Source organism: Thunnus maccoyii, chromosome 4 (genome assembly GCF_910596095.1).
Source record: "Thunnus maccoyii chromosome 4, fThuMac1.1, whole genome shotgun sequence".
NCBI lineage: Eukaryota > Metazoa > Chordata > Actinopteri > Scombriformes > Scombridae > Thunnus > Thunnus maccoyii.
Window position 1 is genome coordinate 10,193,766 of NC_056536.1, and position 16,657 is coordinate 10,210,422.

The following is a 16,657-nucleotide window of genomic DNA, read 5'->3' on the forward strand; positions in this document are numbered from 1 at the left end:
TCACATCACAAGGCTTACTTTCAATTTACAGTAAGCCACTAATTGTCTCCTGTAAACCTACTAGTGGAATTAGGAAAAACGTTTCAGTGATGGAAAACATCAGTGATGGAAAAAAGTACACAGAAAGTAAACAGAAAAAGTAGCAAGGCCACACTGTAAAATACTCCTGCAAGTCCTGCAGTGAAAATTGTAGTCAACTCTAAGTACAGAGGATTTAGCAACTACAAAAAAAAGCAAAAGCAAGTTTTCCCACAGTATTTCATAGCAGAGGTGGAACATCTCACTTGAAATGAAGACAAACCTCACTAACATCATACAAAATGAATACACTTTTATAGATTTAAACATGAAAGTTAGTGGGGGAAAGGGCGGAGGTGATATTTCACACATCAAATGCCACATATTTACTGTGTGACAACTGTTCATGCTGTCATCTATTAAGTAGATTGATCAGGACACAAGATCTGGGTGGCTGGGGGACGCCCTGGGGGGGCGGGGGGGGTTGTTCTTATACCTACAACACTGTTAACAGAGGGATTGATTTCTGATAAGCTGAGTAACAAAGAATAATTGTTGACATGATGTTTACTGTTACAATAAACATTGTGTCATGATGTGGCAACCTGTAAACAGACCTTGAGCAACTAGCTCTTTGCAGGGCTGCCAAATCATGACTGTTAGAAATGCCACAGAAGGCAACTTCTCTATCTTCACTCCTGTACAGCACAGTCAAAAAAACCTGGCCTGAGACAATTCATTTAATTTTTTAATTAACTATCTAAGCAGTAACAGTTACAACCACTACTATGATTGTGAAATATCACCAAAAATGGATATGCAAACTCCAAACGATATGTCACTATTTTTATATTCCTCATTCTGTACTCTGAGGCAGGAAAAGCTGCAACATGAAATTTTACCAACAAGGATGGGCACTTTCTTTGGCTCTCACACTGAGCATTGGGGAGGTAGGTGTAAGCAGAGGGACTATGAATGCTTTACCTTGTACTGGCTGGGTTCTCTGGGACACCGCAGTCCTGCGTGAGTTTTGTTTACAGCCGTCTCTGCCCATGAGGTGAGCCTTCCAGGCCTGGAACAGGGACAAAGTAGCTCAGTGAGTCGGTTCCTCTCCTGGGTACTTTCTCGATCGGGACAACCACGAGTGACTGTAGGCCCAGTCAAGGCCCGGATGGCTGCCCTCCCTCCCACTAACACTGCAGTCTTTCATTGGCTCTACACTCAGGACTCTGGCAGTGAGAGTGTGACTTTCTGGAGGTTTTTTTTAAGGGTGTGTGAGGTGAGAGACGGCGTGTTGTAAATCAGTTTTTGAATGAAATCACATAGTGTCATTGTACATTTGGATATAATATCTTAATGTGTCATATCTTGACCTTCTTGGACAGTATGTGGCTTGCAGTGATAATGACTGATAAGCTAACACTCAAGACAACACAATGTTGAAGAATTTCAATGCGTAATCATTAGCAATTCATTTTATTTTTACCTAAAACTATTTTTAGACCAACACCATTGCAGACAAAGAGACATATTGATTTTTAATAAGCACAGTAACAAATGATAACAGACTTCTTTCACAACAGACATTATGTCATAACAGGAACAACACAAGTGTAATTAATATCATTAATTAAGACTGTATTCCAGCTAGATGTGCCAGAACAGAGTCATCATTAATATTAGTTACAGCTGAGCGTTTACTGCCAGAAGTCAAAATGTATTCTGTAAAAGAGGAAGATTTAACACTAAATCTAATAATGTGGGGAAATGCTGCTGCACTGCTCTCAATGGATTTAGACTTCTAAGCAAAATGTACATCAGACACACCAGTCAGTGAAATCACAGCAGGTGTTTCTCAAAAAAAAAGGCAGGCAACACGATTCTGGTCTCACCAAAAAGACAGTGATGTTCAAAGCTTTACTAAATGTAGACTACTTCTTCTTATGGTTCTTCTTCTTCAGACTTTTTATATTTATTCTTTTTTACTTTTTTATTTTATTCATTTTTTATTATTTTTTATACATTAAACTAACTGCTGCTACTGCTTCTATTAACATAAAATACGTTACTTCTTGTCAGCAACAAGTCAAATCATTAATTGTTTGGTATAAGTGGGCAAAAGAATATGGCAAAACAGACCTTTGTTTATATGAAAAAAAGGGTTATTACTTTATGTTCACAACTTTCTGTTTATCAGGTATTTCATAGCTTTCCATCTGAATCAAATCAGAAATCAGTTCTATGTTCAAGATGCATTAAGTAATAAATGATCTCTGTCAAACTATCAGGCTTTCATCTGGTTACAGCTTCTTGAGAGTCTTGTATTGTGATTTTTCATCAGTAGCTCTCACAGTTGAACGTGGGTAACTCTCTTTACTTTTCTGTTCCTCATAGCAAGCACAGAAGTACCATAATTTGGTTGATATATCTATGTTTCATCACTGACTCATGATATTATCTCCTCCTACAAGACTCACAACATATCAAACTGAAGTCAGAGGTTTTAATCCCCCATTTGGATTCTTGTATTTGAGTTTTGTCCAAAAAGTTTTATTGCCTAACTGCTGCTGCTAACTGGGACAGACAGAGGCGGGGCGGGTGCTGGCTGAGTGGCTCTTTGATAGACAAACTGCATTATTTAGACTCCACAATGACAGAAACCACAACGAGAGACGAGAAAAGACAGACAGCTCGATTGTTACATCTTTTAGTGGGGCAGAGAATCTCTCACACTACATATCCACTTTATTCTTCTTCTCTTCACGCAGAAAGTAGACAGATACTAAGGATTAGTGTTGGATTAGCAGCTCCAAAGGTGCTGAGATATGAGCAGTTTACTTAAGTGAGATAAGGATAAACTATTCTCCCTGTGGTTATATTATATTACATTCAATATTTAGGTTGTATTGAGTCTATGCCCATCATATGCGGATACCCATTTTGATGACATTTCCTAATTGATTAATATTGAAGTGGAGATATCCAGTAAATGTTTAACTGCAACCATTTCCTGTTACAGATCGAATATTGCCCGTATAATACACAATGGTGAGCTACCACAGCAGGAAACCACTGCTGCCACTAAAGCTGGAATTAAAGGACAGTACGTCTAACAGTAGGTCTAATTTCAGAATGATTAACTTTTGCTCAGTGTTAAGAAAGAACTACATTATCCTCAATCACCCTTTCTACAAAAAAGTTTTAGGGAAAGCACTGCTATCAAATATCTGTCTTATCCATACACAGTTAATCTTGACATGTCTGTCTTCAATTCTCCTTAAAACTAACAAGAATTTGAAGAATGTGGTGGTATTTTCTTCATCTTGAGACAAATGAAACAGACGATTAGGAACAAAGGCTTCTCCTCCTTTGAAGTCTTTGGAGCTAACAATAGCGGTATTTTACCTCAACACCTGTTTGCTCCTCAAGCCTTATATTAGATGCTTTCTAGTTTGTGTGTCGATATAAAAGGAAAAGAGAAAAGCACACAGCGTGAAGTTCACGCCCATGTTTTGTGAAAACCTTAACGAAATAGTTTGGCATTTTGGGAATGCGCTTATTAGCCTTAATGCCAAGAATTAGATAAGAAGATTTATACCACTTTCATATCTGTGTGTTAAATGTGAAGCTACAGCCAGCAGACGGTTAGCTTAGCTCACCATAAAGACAGAACAGTTAGCTTGGTTCTGTAATGGTAAAAAAAAAAAAAAAAAAAGATCTACGTACTTTTAAAACTCTTTTTTACAGATTATATCTCATTTGTTCAATCTTTATAAAAACAAGTTGGTTTTAAGGGCGGTTATTTGTTGGACTACAGACACAATGAAGTCACTGCGCCTCGCCCAGAAATGGTCTGGCACATAAACCACCTTAAAACCACAACTTGTAGTTTCACCCTTTTTTTTGTACTGATTAAACAAACAAGATATAACATGTTAAGTAGTGAGCTTTACAGGTGCTGGCAGGTGTATTTTGTCTTTATGCTAAGCTAAGCTAACGGTCTACTGGCTGTAGCATCATATTTAACACACACACATATGAAAGTGGCATCCATCTTCTCATCTAACTCTCGGCAAAAGGTTTAAGTGCTAAAATGTTTAACTATTCCTTTCATGGAAGCCACAGTTAACACCAGCTTTTTTTTCCTTTTTTGACTATTAAAATAATAGATGGATATTTTTATTATCTAGGAGGCAGCTTTGTACTAGTGGTCCAGTGTAAATTCTGCTGCAAAATTTTCTTTATAGATTTATCGATGAAAAGGACACAGAATCTCACCTCCTCTCCAGGCATGAAGTTGTTGTGACACAAAGGACAGTGGTTGGAGCCTTTACCCGAGGTGGGGGCTGAAACAGAAACACAACACCTTTAAGCCATCTGTTATACAATTACGGAAAAGGTCCCTAAAAAAACCAAAGAGTAAAATGATAAAATTACACCAATTAGGAAGAACTGTCAAAGACAACAAAGCACCTTTGAGGAATGGGAACATAAAGGTTTAGCACAATCTATCCAAACTCACAATTCAAATTTCATTGTCTGTTGAAGAGACCTGCTCTCTTTCTTCAGGCTAGTAGGTACAGTTACAGTAAACAAAGAAAAAAGAAAAGGTGACGTCAGCTTTAAGATAGTAAATCCTGGCGACAGGGCTCGGTAGTTTACAGAAAACTTACAGAACCAACATTATGAAACACACTGACTTTTGAGAAGCATTGTGAAAACACTTGAGGCATATTTTCAGGATCAGCATGTTTTCAGGAGGTGTCCAGCACTGTGGGATAAACTAAGGTCAGCTTCAAAAATTCAGGCTGGGAAGAATCAAGGTAAAATCCAGGATGAAAGATAGATAAGTAGAAGTATGTTTATCCAACCAAGGTTGGTGAATCAATGTTTCAGGAAATGTGTCTTTTTAGGACGAATGTAATGGTTAATCTAAATGAGGAAATTACATTTTTTTGTTTTGTTTTTTTTGTGTGCTCTGTGAGAGAGGGAAAGTGAGCTTTGAGTAGAAGTTATTAGAAAAAAAATGCTCTGACAAAATGTGAGACATAAATTAGATAAACTGTTTATTATACTCATAAACTGGGTAATATCAAGTACAGTTGCCAGCAATCATGATAACTGGAGTTGGAGGACAAAATGCAGGAAGCCATCATTTAAGCTGTTTATCATATTGGGGACTATTTTCGTGGAAGCACAACAACAGCGCTCCAACGGTTTGGTATTTTCTTGACCTTAAAACTTGTTGCTTGTCTGTGTGGTACTTTGGTGACCAGCGCAGAGCGCACGGTGCACAGATGGGAGAAGAGGTGCAGACAGGTGGGAGGTTCATTCAAATGAAGCAACTCAAAGCGAGTTGTATTTTGGTTGAAATTTGGTCTGAGATATGCTGAAAACAAGACCTCTCAGAACTACGTCTCTCACCTATCATCTTCCTGGGGTGAATCTACACTGTCACTTTCCAATAAGGACAAAATGCAAAAAAAAAAAATTCTAAAAAAGAAAATAACAAACAAAACAAAAACAACAAACAAACCAACTATAAAACACTTTCAGAAATGTTCAAATGAGAGCCTGAGAACTCACGGTTGCAGGCGGGACCCTGGACATGTCGAGACAGGTCTTCAGTGGCCACAGCCTCCGAGCAGCGTGGGCACTGGCTGAACTTGGAACTGCTTTCACATTCACCCAGTAGGTGCTCTGTGAGGCTGGCTATCTCGACTACCTGCGAACACAATGCAGAGCTGCACACAAAGTCTTCAAGCTTTATTACTGATGTGATGATTAAACATCTGATTCCTTCCTTCTTTCTTTCAAGAGGATTAAAAATGTGCCAACCCTTTTGAAAATATAACAACCTACCTGTCTACATTCATCACAGCGTCGCAGCATAGGACAGTTTTTCCAGTAGTGAAGGTCCAATCCATCCTCTGTGAATGACTCATCCTTTTTACCGCAGAATATACACAAGCTGAAACAGAGTGTGTAGATCATATCAGATAACAAACTATAAAAGAATCAGCCTTGGTACTGGAACACTAACTGCGCGCTACTGTAGGTCTCCATTGGGTGATGAGTTACTTACTTGTCCAGATAAGTGATAGATTGTTGGACGTCTACAGAGTGTGCTATCTCGTTCTGGGGCAATTTTGTGACAGCTGGAAATTAAGAAGATTAAGAAGACAGTATCTGTTACTTGTCATGACTGGAGGCCACAATTCTAACCAACTAAAGACTTTACAGAACTTAAAAATGATGTAAAGGCAGAGTAGACTCATGCCAGACTTGTAAGGAGCATAATTTTGTTTACAGAGCTCTGTACATGTAAGCTTTGATGACTGAGTGATTCCTTCATGCCAAGTTGTGAGGATACACAGGCAAATGTAATAATACACCACAAAACTAAACTAGCAACAAATGAAAACTTTTTAGTCAAAATAAAATCTAAATTCAAGTTGTAATCAACAAGATGTTCTTATATTTTCTTGCTATGTTTGCTGTTAAGTGGGTTATTGGTGTGGCTTGCCTGGACTCTTCTGTTTATAGCTTCACAGAAGAAATAATTGGTAGGCTCAGTGTCATGCCTTAGATATTAATATACTGCCTTCCAATGGATCTTTTGTTTGTACCATACTTGGGGTTCAAGTGGTTAAACTCTTGAGGACACTGTTGCTGGGACAACAAAAGTAAACGCTGTGAGGATCCTTCTGTTTGTTGAAAATGGTCAGTGTGTGATTAGCGTTTTTTTGCATTTCAATGCCTTTCTGAAGAAACAAAAACAAAGAATAGGGACAAAAGAAACAGACTTCCATTTATGTCACAAGTTGTGACCTTGAAGATACCTTAAAATTTTCACTTGGAAAGTTGTTAAATGGACCTACAATAGTAGGTTGTTCATATGAGCAGGTCACATCTGAATGCATTAGTGTTTGCATGACTCAAAAGACTGCATCTTCACCATACTGTTGTTTTGTGACATAAATCAATCAATGCGAGTAGGTACTGAGACGTGTCTGTCTGATTGTGCACATACTTGCTTTACCAGCCTTCTGGGACTCTTTTTCAACTTTGGGAACTTCTTTCTTGGCCATTTGTCCTTTGGTGCTTTCATTGCCTCTTTCCTTTATAAGCAGACAGACAAATATGAATTAATGTAAGAGAGCACATTTCTAAAAAGACAAGCTATCACACAAGAAAACCTCTACAGTTGTGGATTAATGGTGGAACTGCTCTTCATAAGACTCTCATGTATAATAATATAATGTACGAATGATGTTATCTGTACATGTGAATAACTGAGTTTCTGACCACCTACAGTGTAAAGCTTCTACCAAGTCTGTGTGGAGTCATAAATACAAAGTAGTAGCCATTATGAGAGGTGATGTAATTGCAGTCTGATGACAGCTCCACCTACTGTGATCTCTTTCAAGGCAGCCAGCTGCTCCTGAAGTGCGTGGATCTCCTCCTTCTCCCTTTGCCCATCCTGTTGACCACCGCCCTTCTTCAAAGTCTGGGTGAAAAGTGACAAGCCATTAGCCTCAAAGTCAAAGTCAATTTGTCTATCATTTCCTCTCTGGTTGCTTCCTTTCTTCTCTCTTTCCCCAATTCTTCTTCATTCTGCAATAGATAGTTGCTATAATTTCAGTGTCACAGGTCTTTCTTGTTCACCACGCCAGCTAACAGCTCTGCAGACTTGGAGCTGCAGTGATGTGGTGTGATTGTGTTGGCAACAGCTCACACAGATGAGACCAGACATTTTAGAAGTTGAGCGCTACTCAACAGCATGACCATTACGTAATGGGAACGCTAGGTCTCTAATAATGCCAGTAAGAAATTAAGTTTGGTCATTGGGTGACTCACAAACTTTATGGTAAAAAAATATTACACCATGCCAGCTTTGGAACATAAGCTGCCTTGTTTACTGGCTACATTTGTGATAAAAAGTACACAACAACAGATGCTGTGTGATTTTGATAAAATGAAAAAAGTATGTCTGGTTTGTTGGTAGTGCTATTTCACATAGTTGGTGATGAAATTGAGGTTTTGAAATAAGTGAAACACTGTATCTACTTGATACCATCAGCAGACACATGCATGGATCATACAGCTTATTTGTTTAACCAGATGAGTAAGAGAAAGACTGAGAGAGAGTGCCAGTGCTGGCTTTAGTGGAAGAAATTAGCTGTCTGCGCAACATGAAACCCCTCATCCTCTTCCCTGTTACTGCCAGCTTAAAAAATAAAAAGACATGACATAATGTATTCTCCTCTAAAAGCTCATCTCTTTTCAGCTTTAGAGATTGCTCGCATCTGCCACGTCTAACAGTCTGCCATCTACCAGCTGCTCCTCGCTGACAACAATCTGTTTGAACAGAACAGTGTGAACACACCCTTTGGCTGGCAGTTTGATGCACATAATTTTACCACAGTGAATACAGATGCCATATAAATGTTAGAATGTTACATATATGTTTTGTTATATATGTATAAATAGGATATTTCGAATATCTCCTTTTAAAGTGATGAAGATGTCAAGTATGTCAAGTAATGAGAGATTAATTCGCAGTGAAGAAAGAAAAGACACTTCTTGCCTGAGTGTCCACCAGCTTTCCATCGATCTTGGCAAAGCCATCGAAGAGGGTTTTGTAGAGGAAGTTCTTCCGTGTGGCAGCATTGTTGGGTGGAAGGTAGCTGAGAACAGCACTTCTGTGCTGCTGGTACATGGATAAGATGATGCGGACTGCCAGCTCTCGAACCGCAGACGCACTGTGCTCCAGCGCCGCTGTACAGAACTGACAGAAGACAAAAAGCTTTCTATTAACATGTGAACGCTGAAAAGTAACAGAATGTTGAGTGACTGACTGAGGATGTTACTGTTAAAACATCCAGTATGTCATTAGGTAATTTCAACATTGATCTATATCTGGAAGGCAGGGGCAATGTTGCTGCCATTGGTAGTCATAAAACTGAGTGGATCAGCATAAAATGTGGAGTCCCCCAGGGTTCAATTTTTGGACCTCTATTATTCGACTTCCTGGTTTTCAAACAAACTCCAGGAGGACTGAGCACATTATTCCTATTGTTTAATCTTTTCTTGTTGGTCCTTTAGATCTTTAGGAAAAAAGAAAAGAAAGGATATCTCTGGGGGGGAGCAGCAATCAGCTAAAGACAGACAGAACCGACTTCCCGATGATCTTAAATGCACGTCAACTTTAGCCACTTTCAAATGTAAATGAAAAACTCTACTGAATTCCTTTGCCTTTGATTTTTTTCTGTTATGTGTTTCACCAGTGAAACTGTATTTTTGTCTCTTGCTTTATTTGATTTTTTTTAAACCTTTATTGTGTTTTTAAATGTTGTTCTAGTGCATTTTTGGCCTTGTGTAGAGTAGTTTACATTGCCTGTGTTTGACAGGTGGCATAAAGTTAACCTTGCCTTGTCTTACCTACAATACTGTATGGTGAGGAAAAAGTGCAGGCTACAGTCAATATTCAGAGCATCTTGCTTTTAAATAGAATTTAGTTCTACAAAAGTGTTTCATGAAGCAATATTTGTTCTATCAGTCCAGTTTCATGTGCATAAGAACATCATTGTTGAGGCAGTCCTCTGAGAGAAGTACACATCATGACGTAAAAAGGGCCAATTATCCGACATAATCCCTGTGAAGAGAGTCGCAATACAATGGAAATCCCGCCAACAGAGAACATTAACATCCAAAGGTAAACTATGCACAAAGGCCACCCATCCCTTGCGCAACAGGCTCAGGGACAGGCTACCATTATTCTCTGTTGTCTCTGCTGACCACTTCTCATTTTAATTACAGGAAATTCAATCACCCCCTTTTTTCACTCTGGCTCCTGCCTCAGAGCAGATCACCCTGGTAACAGTGGAGGAAAAAGGAAAAATGTTCAAACCATAGCTGGGCTAACACTGTAGAGCTGTCAAAAGGGCTTGTGTCGTTGCAGCTGAAAAGTCAGTCTGTCTAGTTAGGTGACAAAGGCAAATAAATACCAGAGACACAGTATTTTTCCTGCAGTTCAATTGCATTTAATAAATAATTAAAGCAACTTGAACAGCTCACACAAACACTTTATACTTCCAGCCTCCGCCCAACACAACTGTCAACACAAGGACATTGTGTGTAGTCATACTTCTCTGTCTGCGGACACTTGGTTCCTATAAGATAATCTATAACAATACCACATATGGTGTCATACCTGTCTCGTAAAACTACCGGTTTTTGCATTTTGTTCCACTTTTCAAATAACTACACTTCCTAGAATCAGGGTCACCGTGTCTCATGCACTTCAGATAATTCAATTTCTTTTTCTTCTTTCTTAACAAACTAGACATTAATTTTCCTACACAAACAAGGTGCGAGACATGTTGGTGAGACATCTTACTTAAAAACAGAATAATGTGTTTTCAACCTATAAAGGTCAATAGACAGGGTCAATGTTGTTGTATTTGTTCTTTAAAGACAAAACTGATCAGTTGATCACACTTCTACACTGGATTAATGATCATCAAAGTATTAATACACTTGTAATTATCATTTTTTCCTCCACACTTAAAAGCTTCACAGCTAAAAGAGGTGACGAAAACAGCCACCAGTGAAGGTTTTAGCTGTCAGTTTAAGGATTCAGCTTGAGTGTATTCAATTAATTAAAAGATATGACCTGTTGTTCTTCCTGTTTAGATGCAATGACGAGTATATGAAGGTATATGTGTATATATGTAGAGGTAAATCTGTGTAGACAAGTATACTTTTTTCTTAACTTTTGGAGGGGAGATTTGATTGTAAAATTTATGGTTAAAAATGTAACTTAAAATGTTTTTATTGTAACCCACCACCTTCACTGGCACATGCTATGGCTACATATCTAGTGCATCTATCTCTATGCAATAGCTGAGAAGAATCTTTTTCTCTCTACTCACACACATACAGTTGAAACTGTATGATTTTGCTCTGAGGCTGCGAGTTTGGGTTATTTTATGTACCTTGAGGAAAAGGACAACTATCTGAAATGGGTCAGCCAAGAGAGTTTACTAAAGGAATCAAGTTGCCATTTTTAACCCTCTGTACTTTTTAATTAAGAGATATAATGTTTGTTGCAATGTAATAGTATCAGACCAGGTCTAACCATCTCTGTTAGCCTGGATTCAGACATCCACAGCAACAAAATCCAAGGATGCAAAACATTTTTAGAATCTTAGTGATAACAAAGTTAACAATAAATGAAAGCTAAACTATACTCTGATTGGCACAGTGTCTAGACACTGAAGCTATGGCTAATCAGGTATCTCATCAGATCATAAAAAACAAGGCAATTAGCAGACAGCTTTTAACCTGGTATCTGTTGCATGTTTTTCATCAAACTGTTTAATGCGACAGGAGAGAAGGCAAGCCCCCCTGTCACATCTCAATCGAGGCTGAAAATGTTTTCCAAGCAAATTTGGGAGGCAGCCAACACAAAGGGGACAGGCGCTGAGCAAGCATGCACAAACATGCAAACACAGGCCACCCAGTGCCACCTGTGTGGCTTTGGCTTCAGAAGGTGGAGAAACTGAGAGGAAACCTAATGTAAGATGAGATTTATCTTTGTGAAGAACTGTTTTGAAGAATATCTAATTTTGGTATTGGTTGGATGTTTTACATGATTTGATTAATGGTTCATGATTTGATAAATATATTCTTTGTATATGTATGTAAATTAAGGAACTATATCACACTATGAAGCTTGTCTGTAGTGTCTAGGATATTTTAGATTGGGTGTATTTAATTAAGTAATAGTTAACATTAACATACATCAACGTTACACTAACAATTTGCCCTCACTGTTAAAAGCCATGCATGGGAGGGGGATGGGAGGAGGGCCGGTCGTAAAGTAGAGAGGACAGGATGGCTCATTGGCCTGCCCAGCCCGGTCAACAGTTGGATAGTTTGCACGTAGATATTAGGTCACTGTTGGAAGCCAGAAGAGTGCAGGGGATGAAAAGTGGATGCCAGTGGTGACAACATTGACTCAGCTGACTGGAGCTTAGTGACTGCCTGTTTGAATGAACTGAATGGCCATAGCAAACGAGGGAGGGACTGTTCCCCTTTCAGTTAGTCACACCATAATTGCTAAGCCAAATGTAACGGAAAATCCATTTGATGGATGCTTACTTTTAAAGAGGAATAATACAGGCATTATACTGCATGTATTTCAATACAGTACATGTGCTATCATGCTGTAGAGGGTATGTTGTAATAGTTATGTCCAGATTGGAAAGAGCATGAATGGGGAAATGGAGTTGACACTTTGCCAAAAAACAACAGTAGTTATTAACAGCTTTAGTATGGAAATCTATGATGGCCTGTTATGTCCAGTGGCACTTTTTGGGCTGCTGTTGCTAATATTAAGATTTAAAGTTAGAAAATCCCCTAAAATTTTAGTTTTAGTTTGTCCTCTAGAATATTTTTGAAATGGTGGAAAAGCCTCAGCAACCAAATTTAGACAGTGTGACCTAAAAAGTCTCACAGTATGGAAGATGAGAGCTGCCATGGTTGCAGGGTTTTGGCTAGGTAATCAATAAAAAAAATAAAAAAAAAACACAACAGCCATTCCAGCTGCTCTCAGCTTCCACACTCTGAAACTTTCAGGGTACGACTGTCTAAATTTGTTTTTTGAGGCAAATAAAGGTTAGCTTCTGAATCAGAGACTTATAATAATTTGAATTAATTAAGGAACTCAACAAGAATAGATAGATGTATGTAGCATGTTTTAGGTTCCTTACCGTCATGACATTGTTCAGAGTGAATCCAGAGTTCTCTGTACCAAGTTCAGCGAGTAGCTTCTCTAGCAGCTCGGCCCGACTCTGAGCCAGACGGGAAGGGAAGTTGGATTTGATGGGCTTCACTAGTTCCCCAGGGATTACCTGTAGGGTGCGCACATCCTTCAAAACAGCAATTTCCTAAATGGGAAACATGGGATAAACAATGACTTGCTGTAAATGTCTTTATAGACTTACAGTATGCACCTTTAAATTAAGTAATACTTGTGCTGTAAGTCACTGACAAATCATATCTGTGTGATGCTACACGTGGTGATTTGTCATTCAACACATCTGGCAGAGAGACAAGTCATGACAGAAAATACAAGTGTACAATAAAAGTAAGGCAGAAGAAGGTTCTTGGAAAATCTTCTCTCAGCTGTTTGGCATTTTAACCTCATCAGGTGAGTGGAATGTATGTCGGAAATATGTGACACGCATGATACAACACAGCTTTTGAGAAACAAAAACAAACATAAAATTTGTCAGTGACATACAACAAGGCATTCAGTCATTGCTCTAATGGAGCTCTGAACAGATCCAGAAAGGCCAGGCGATGAAATCAGAGGGCTGAGAGTCATTGGACGGGCCTGCATGACTGTGACCTAAATTGATCTGTTTGAAACAGCAGCTACTGTTGCTCATAAAGACTTCCTCCCTTTTTCACTCAACACACAAACATACACACACCCATGGATGAGCACACTGCAAAGAATTCTACCCAGCACACATGTTCATGTAGAGTTACACATCTGCTTCACTTACTGTACATCACCACTCAATCCACCATCCCAGTAACATTTTATGGTCTCAGCCATCAGAACATATAAAAGGGCTGCCCTCCACCACAGTACACAAATGACAAACACCCCATCTCCTTTACTGAACTCGCACTAATGTCTTGGCTGTAATTAAAGGCTACAAGCAGGCAGTCGAAACAGCTCGGTGTGACTACAACATGGGGCTTGTTTGAATGCTGCATATTAAGAAACATGACTTATAACATTTCAAGTTCCTTCTTAAAATGCAAAAATCATCTCTGACATACACACTAGTATCTACACACTGTATGTAATTACAATATATTAAATAGAGTTTACAGATGCTATAATGTGTGATATGTATGGACACAACCTATAAAATTGGCTAACCCAAAGGAGAAGACAAATCATGCTTGAAAATGTTGTATTTACAGCTTCATGAATTGCTTTTTTGGCCACAACGGGCAGTGAAACAATTAAATGCAACATGTGATGAATTCATTGTTGTGTTCAGATTATGAGCGTCCCAGTGATAAAGGGTTAGGGTACCTGGTTCTATCTGGCCAGTGATTTTTGTTGCATGTCGTCCCCCCCTCTCTCCCAACATTTCATGACTGCCTTTTAATGATAGTCTACCAAGCTGATTGCATAAAGTAACATAAGATGCAAATGGATACAAACAGATGCATATCTTTATGAATGGAGATAAGGAGAAAGGGAGAGGGGTCTGGTGGAAAATAACAGAGAGTATGGGAGATCCTGGAAAGTTTGGACATCAGTCATCTGCTTTTTTTTAGGTGAATAAACACCAACTGTAAAAACTTGAAATTTTGCTTCAGGCTCAGTCTGAACACACCAGAAAAATATTAGTTGCATCTAACAGCTAAAAAGACAGATGTTCACCAGCTAGTTCCTAACTTTGTCTCTCTGCTGTTCAGTGCTGGGCAGGAAGCATTTTCTATAAAAAGCTTAATGAGAGCTGAATTTGCAATGCAAAACCAAACCAATGAGCTAAAAGAGGCTAAAACACTGGCTAACTTCAGAAGAGGGTAATCATTATCTAAGAATTTTCAGTACAAGTACAAGTTTCACATTACATATAGTTTTCACATTGACATTTTATCCAACATTAAAAAACATAAATATATTGAATAGTGCACTTTTCAAGAAAGATTGGAAACTAAGAAAGAAAATAAATGATAATGAACATAACATCAAATTGGGTTTTATAACACAAATATGATGTATAATGCACCATTATTCAATGTATTCAATCTTTAACCAGACCTGTGATAGTTTCAAACACATACACTGTATTTATATGGACCGTTTTATTAAACTAATAGAATAGAAATGATTTGAATGATTAGCAGAGTAAAGATTTCTCATGTAAACAGCTTGATCTGAATAAACTAGTTCATTCTGTTTCAAAGTACTAGTCCTAGAAAGACATTTGGTCAAGTGAACATTTTTACAATCCTGAATTCAGTCCTCTTTCTGCACATGTTCACCCAAATGAGCTCAGCATCTGCAAAGAGATGCACAAGTTTCTGTTTCACTGTTAGGAAATAACTTTCATTTTTTTGAGTGTTGTGTCTTCCTCGTGAGTGCCATGTAATTTCCAAGAGGTTGCGTCGTATATTCCGATGAAACTGTTGACCAGCAATACAGAGATAGACCAATAAAAGTACCACATGCACACACAGGTAATCTTTTCCAAAGTTTACCTTTGGTGGAAAGTTAGATTGAGTGTTGCACAAGTTTGAGCTGTTTCTTCTGTTTGCTTACCGTGGGGCATGAAAGTAAGACACCTTTCCGATCACTGTTTTAAATGTGTGGTTACTGACCATCAGAATGATTTAATGTGGAAGAAACAAAACATGCTCCATTTTACTGAAGCAACTGTCTGCTTACACATACAAAAACACAGTTAAGCATACAAAACAGTTTTTTCTACTGTTACTATTATTCATACCAATGACACTCTACTGACATCAAGATTATTTGTATATTTACTTATATCCTCAGGATACCATAAATCAATTAACTGATTAATTGATTGGCATAAAATAAATAAATGTTATGATTAATTAAAAAAGTGCATTTGCTGGTCCCTGCATACTGAATGTGAGGCTTTGCTGATTTTCTGTTTCCTATCAACATAAATTGAATTACTTTGTGTTTTGGACAGGTTTTTTTTGGATATTGTGATTGGAATTCTTCATCATTCCCTGACAGTTTACAGACTTAACAAATAAACAATTTTATATATTTGAAAACATAGCTAACAGGATGATCAATAATTCAAATAGTCTTTAGTTGTGTCCCTAACCTTGACTTCATAAATTGGGGTAGGGTTAGAGTAAACGCTAAAGAACAACTAAGCTTTTCTACCATTTTTATTTTCTTGCAGCTTATCATTATGTTTAAATAATGGCACGGTTTATTGTTTCCATACATCAAGGACACACTATATGATCTAATGATGTAATTTAAAAGTGTGTTAATTTTCTAATTTCTCATTTTCTAATGCAGGGACACCTGCAGATGGAAGTTACAAACACTCTGTTCTACATTTCTGAGTGGTGTGTCTTTTTTGAGAGAACCATCTAGTTTCAGGAAATTGAACAGAGGGCTCGCCTTCTGTTAAACAACCCCAGTCACAGTATACTCTGATAAAGCTATTTCTTCAATCCATAAACACAGCGATAAAACAAAAATAGCACCAAGCACGTGCGGCTAACTTTTTCCCCATGTTTGCCTTTGGTGGAAAGTTGGATTACGTGTTGCATACACTGGAGCTGTTCTATCTTATCTCATTGTGTGGCGTAAAAATGCGGCAACTTTCCAATCATTGTATCAAACCTCAGCCATTTTCTATTTTCTTTCCTCTATGCCTATGAATTGAGAGGGTATATGTTCATATACGGCATACTGTTTGCTACAGTGATCACATTTAAGTACATTTACTATGCATTTATTATATAATATTTTAACTATACCACAGACATTACTACTCACCGGTACAAGAAAGCAAACAGAAAACATTTTTATAAAGAAATC

At 38.1% G+C, this 16,657-nt stretch overlaps 1 protein-coding gene across 3 annotated transcripts in view; it reads right to left on the reverse strand.

The window, feature by feature from the left end:
* Nucleotides 1-16,657, reverse strand: part of cep104 (centrosomal protein 104) — a 35,009-nt gene that overhangs the window by 2,802 nt on the left and 15,550 nt on the right. For all 3 annotated transcript variants that reach the window (XM_042409593.1, XM_042409594.1, XM_042409595.1), the window contains exons 13-21: nucleotides 12,798-12,974; nucleotides 8,609-8,809; nucleotides 7,433-7,528; nucleotides 7,052-7,139; nucleotides 6,104-6,176; nucleotides 5,881-5,989; nucleotides 5,605-5,743; nucleotides 4,297-4,364; nucleotides 1,003-1,090 (exon numbers count right to left, since the gene is read on the reverse strand). In XM_042409593.1, coding sequence (XP_042265527.1) covers nucleotides 1,003-1,090; nucleotides 4,297-4,364; nucleotides 5,605-5,743; nucleotides 5,881-5,989; nucleotides 6,104-6,176; nucleotides 7,052-7,139; nucleotides 7,433-7,528; nucleotides 8,609-8,809; nucleotides 12,798-12,974 — 1,039 coding nt within the window. The remainder of the gene's footprint in view (nucleotides 1-1,002; nucleotides 1,091-4,296; nucleotides 4,365-5,604; nucleotides 5,744-5,880; nucleotides 5,990-6,103; nucleotides 6,177-7,051; nucleotides 7,140-7,432; nucleotides 7,529-8,608; nucleotides 8,810-12,797; nucleotides 12,975-16,657) is intronic.